At 45.0% G+C, this 3,739-nt stretch overlaps 1 protein-coding gene across 4 annotated transcripts in view; it reads right to left on the reverse strand.

The window, feature by feature from the left end:
* The window catches only part of Arhgap28 (Rho GTPase activating protein 28), a 173,841-nt gene that overhangs the window by 17,126 nt on the left and 152,976 nt on the right, over window positions 1–3,739 (reverse strand). For all 4 annotated transcript variants that reach the window (XM_031368647.1, XM_031368650.1, XM_031368649.1 and 1 more), the window contains exon 11: window positions 1,637–1,799. In XM_031368647.1, coding sequence (XP_031224507.1) covers window positions 1,637–1,799 — 163 coding nt within the window. The remainder of the gene's footprint in view (window positions 1–1,636; window positions 1,800–3,739) is intronic.

The following is a 3,739-nucleotide window of genomic DNA, read 5'->3' on the forward strand; positions in this document are numbered from 1 at the left end:
TGTGTGTGTGTATGCACTCGTGCTGGAGTTGGAGGGGGCTGGTGATATGTGCAGACCCCTGTGTGGGAACAGGGGAGGAACATTCATAGTTCTGGTCACACTGTCTCAGCATTGCCCACTTGGACTTGAGGAAGCCATGCCAAAGTTTTTAAAAAGAACAAGCCATAGGCCTAGTTAATACTGTACATGATGTGAGCATGTGGAAATACAAGGACCTACGAAGAACATGTGCAGTGCCAAGCTCAGATGGGACATTCTCTTGCTACACGAATTGCAGGCCAAGAGCCTTGTCATCAGATGTGATCAATCCCAGAACACCTCAGAGTGAAAGACAAGAGATGCAGGCGCAAGTGTATGCATACAGGAGTGCAGGTGTGTAGTAGGTGTACAGGCGTGTAGGCATGTAGCTGTGTAGCTATGCAGGTGCACAGGTGTGGAAGTTCTTTCCATTTCAGAGAATTACAATGCTCCTGTCTCAATTAATAGTCTGATTTGGCAAATGTTCTGTTTTCACTTTACTGATAGAACTTGGCCATACACTGTCTCATTAACAGTTTGTGGCTAATTTATTTAATGCACCCTAGCATGGAGCACTCTTCCTCCAGTCTGACATACCATCTAGTTCTTTAAGTGAACCAGCAAGTTGGAGGCCAAGACTGAAGAGATGCAGTAACTCTACACGAGTGGTAAATACTCTGTGCTCTCTGAATTCCATGGAATATGAAGAAGGTAGTTCCAACACACACAGATATACACACACGCTCACATGCACACACTCACATACACAGACACAAATACACACTTATAAACACATTCACACACTCACAAATACACACAACATGCACTCACATACACAGTCACACACACTCACACACATACTCATATACTTGCACACTCACACACAGACATGCACTCAGTCAGACACAGTCACAAATACACACTCACACACAACACACTCACATTCCCCCTCACCCCCCCCCGCACATACACTCATATACTCACATGTTCACACACAATCACAGCACTCACACACACAACACACAGACGCATAAATGAAATGCCGAGTCACAAATGAAATGCCGAGTCACTGTCCCAGTGATTGATGGCAGCTTTGGTCTTGCCCAGCAAATGACATTTAAACACCACAGCCAAACACATCATCCAGAAGAGACTCTAAGTGCACATACAAAGTACGAGGAGTATTTACCCATTCTCGAAGAAGACCCAGATCATGAGATGACCCAGGGGCTGGAACTAGCAAACGAGGTTTCAAAGCAGCTCTCAAAGTATGCAAAGAGTGTGAAAGAAAGTATGTAGAGTGAACGAAGACAGAGCCAGTCAACAGGCAAATTAAAGTATTTAAAAGCATCAATTGGCCATTCCAGAACTGAGAAAAAAAACCCTACAGTCTCCTTAAACTCTAAAGAGTTCTTCCTCAGTAAATTAAAACATTAGGAACAACAATCGGACTTAGATGTGCAAACCCAGGACTATCATAAATGGCATTTCATCCCGGAGTCCACAAGCACCAGCAGTCAGCACAGCGTTACCACACTTCACAGTATATACCGGCAGCTCGCATGCTGGGCCGCCTTATGTCTAAGTACATTTAATCCTATTTAACTTTTTCACCTACTTTCCATCAGAGAGATGAAGGCGGGTATATATTCAACAGGGAAGAGGGAGGTGGGCAGTTCTCTGAAGAACGCTTTCAACATGACTGCGGCTTCTCTGTGACACATCTTGTCCCACTTGAACTTGTCAGCGTTGAACCTGGCATCCAGTTCTTCACGGTATTGCTGCAAAGCAAAGCAGTTGGTCAGTACTCGGGGAGGCTGCGCGTCACAGCCTCTTCCCCTATCATTTCACAAACTGTTCTGTTTTACAACTTGACAGCTAAAGTTAACACCTGCTAACCCTCACCTTCCCACATGATGGAGTTGGAATGCCCACTTGTGAGTTAATTTTTAAGAGCATTTCCAGAGGTTTCCTAAAAATAGTAACAATTTTGAAACAATTGGCTAATTCTGCACAAATATAAAACCTCTTTACAGTCTGTAGCTTTATTCCTGTGGTCTTGGTGGACAGCACAGCCCCCATATGATAAAGTCTTTGCTTAAGTTTGACAGAACTGCCATTTTCCTGTTGCCATCACTTTCCTGCTACCCTCCTTTCTGTTCCTAAGTCAAGCCATGAGCACATGCCTCTCTGCTCTTTCACATGTGGAATGAGACATGCCCCAATAAAGCAACGATGACTTCACTGCAGCGTGCAGGAAGAATAATGACCTTCTTGGAATGAGTACAGCAGCTCTCTGTCAACACACACACACACACACACACACACACACACACACTCACATTCATACACATGCTCACATACACACACTCATACACACTCAAACGCACAGTCACACACACACTCACACACATCTTCCATATGTTGGTATGCCTGCCCCCCCCCCACACATACTCACATTCATACACATGCTCACATACACACACTCATACACACTCAAACACACAGTCACACACACACTCACACACATCTTCCATATGTTGGTATGCCTGCCCACACATACACACACACACACACACACACACACTCATATACACATATATTCCATATGTTGGTATGCCTGTTCCCCCACACTCACATCTTCCATATGTTGGTATGCCTGCCCACACATACACACACACACACTCACATATACATCTTCCATATGTTGGTATGCCTGCTCAATCCCTTGCTCCAATGCACTATGCTGACAGCTTGTGTTAAAAGCACCAGGCTTCTCTCTGCAAGTTCCACTTACATTAAGTTCCTAATTGATAAAGTCTGCATTATCAGTTCATTGTTTATCAGTGGCAACTGTTCTTTAAGCTTCTATGGTCAAACTCATTTTCTACCATGCTTTTGGACTTGAGGGTTTACCTCAAACAACAGACAGATGGAATCACCTCCCTGGCTGATACCAGCTGCTCTACAGAGACCCTTAGATGAGACTCGGGCCTCCCTGGCTGATACCCGCTGCTCTACAGAGACACTTAGATGAGACTCGGGTAGCCTTTTGCTTTTCACAGCCTCTCCCTCATTTTTGTGAGAAGCCTACTTTTGGCCTTGAACAGGGAGAGCCATTTTGTTCATCTCCCATCAAGATCAGCTCACTAACATGCCGGACACAAGCACTTCCATGGCTCCCAGAGTCTGAGAAACTGAGATCCCTTTCAAGGTTGCTGAATTAGGTGCCAAGGCAGGATAATGATGAGTGTGTAGCCAGCTTGGATTCAAATGGTGAGATTATGTCTCAAACAAACAAACAAACAAACAAACCAGCCAACCAATCAACCAACTAGCCAATCCACCAACCAATCAACCAACCAATTAACCAACCAACCCACCAATCAACCAACCAATCCACCTAATCAACCATCCAGCCAATCTATCAGTCAATAGAAACCTATTTTTTTGTTTACCACTAATGAGAACACAGTCAAAGTCATGTCCTTAAGTCTCCTTAAGTCTACATCAGTTTCTGAAGCATCTTCGTAAAAAAATGCAAAGGCCTAGACTGAAGCTCCCAGCTCAGGAGAGAGAGCAAACACACAAGGGAACATAACTCCAAAGCACCTTCAGCCAACCCCAGAACAACGGGCAGCGGAGCAGCCAACCCCAGAACAACGGGCAGCGGAGCAGCCAACCCCAGAACAATGGGCAGCGGAGCAGCCAACCCCAGAAC

The sequence above is a fragment of the Mastomys coucha genome, unplaced genomic scaffold (assembly GCF_008632895.1).
Source record: "Mastomys coucha isolate ucsf_1 unplaced genomic scaffold, UCSF_Mcou_1 pScaffold14, whole genome shotgun sequence".
Taxonomy (NCBI): Eukaryota; Metazoa; Chordata; class Mammalia; order Rodentia; family Muridae; genus Mastomys; species Mastomys coucha.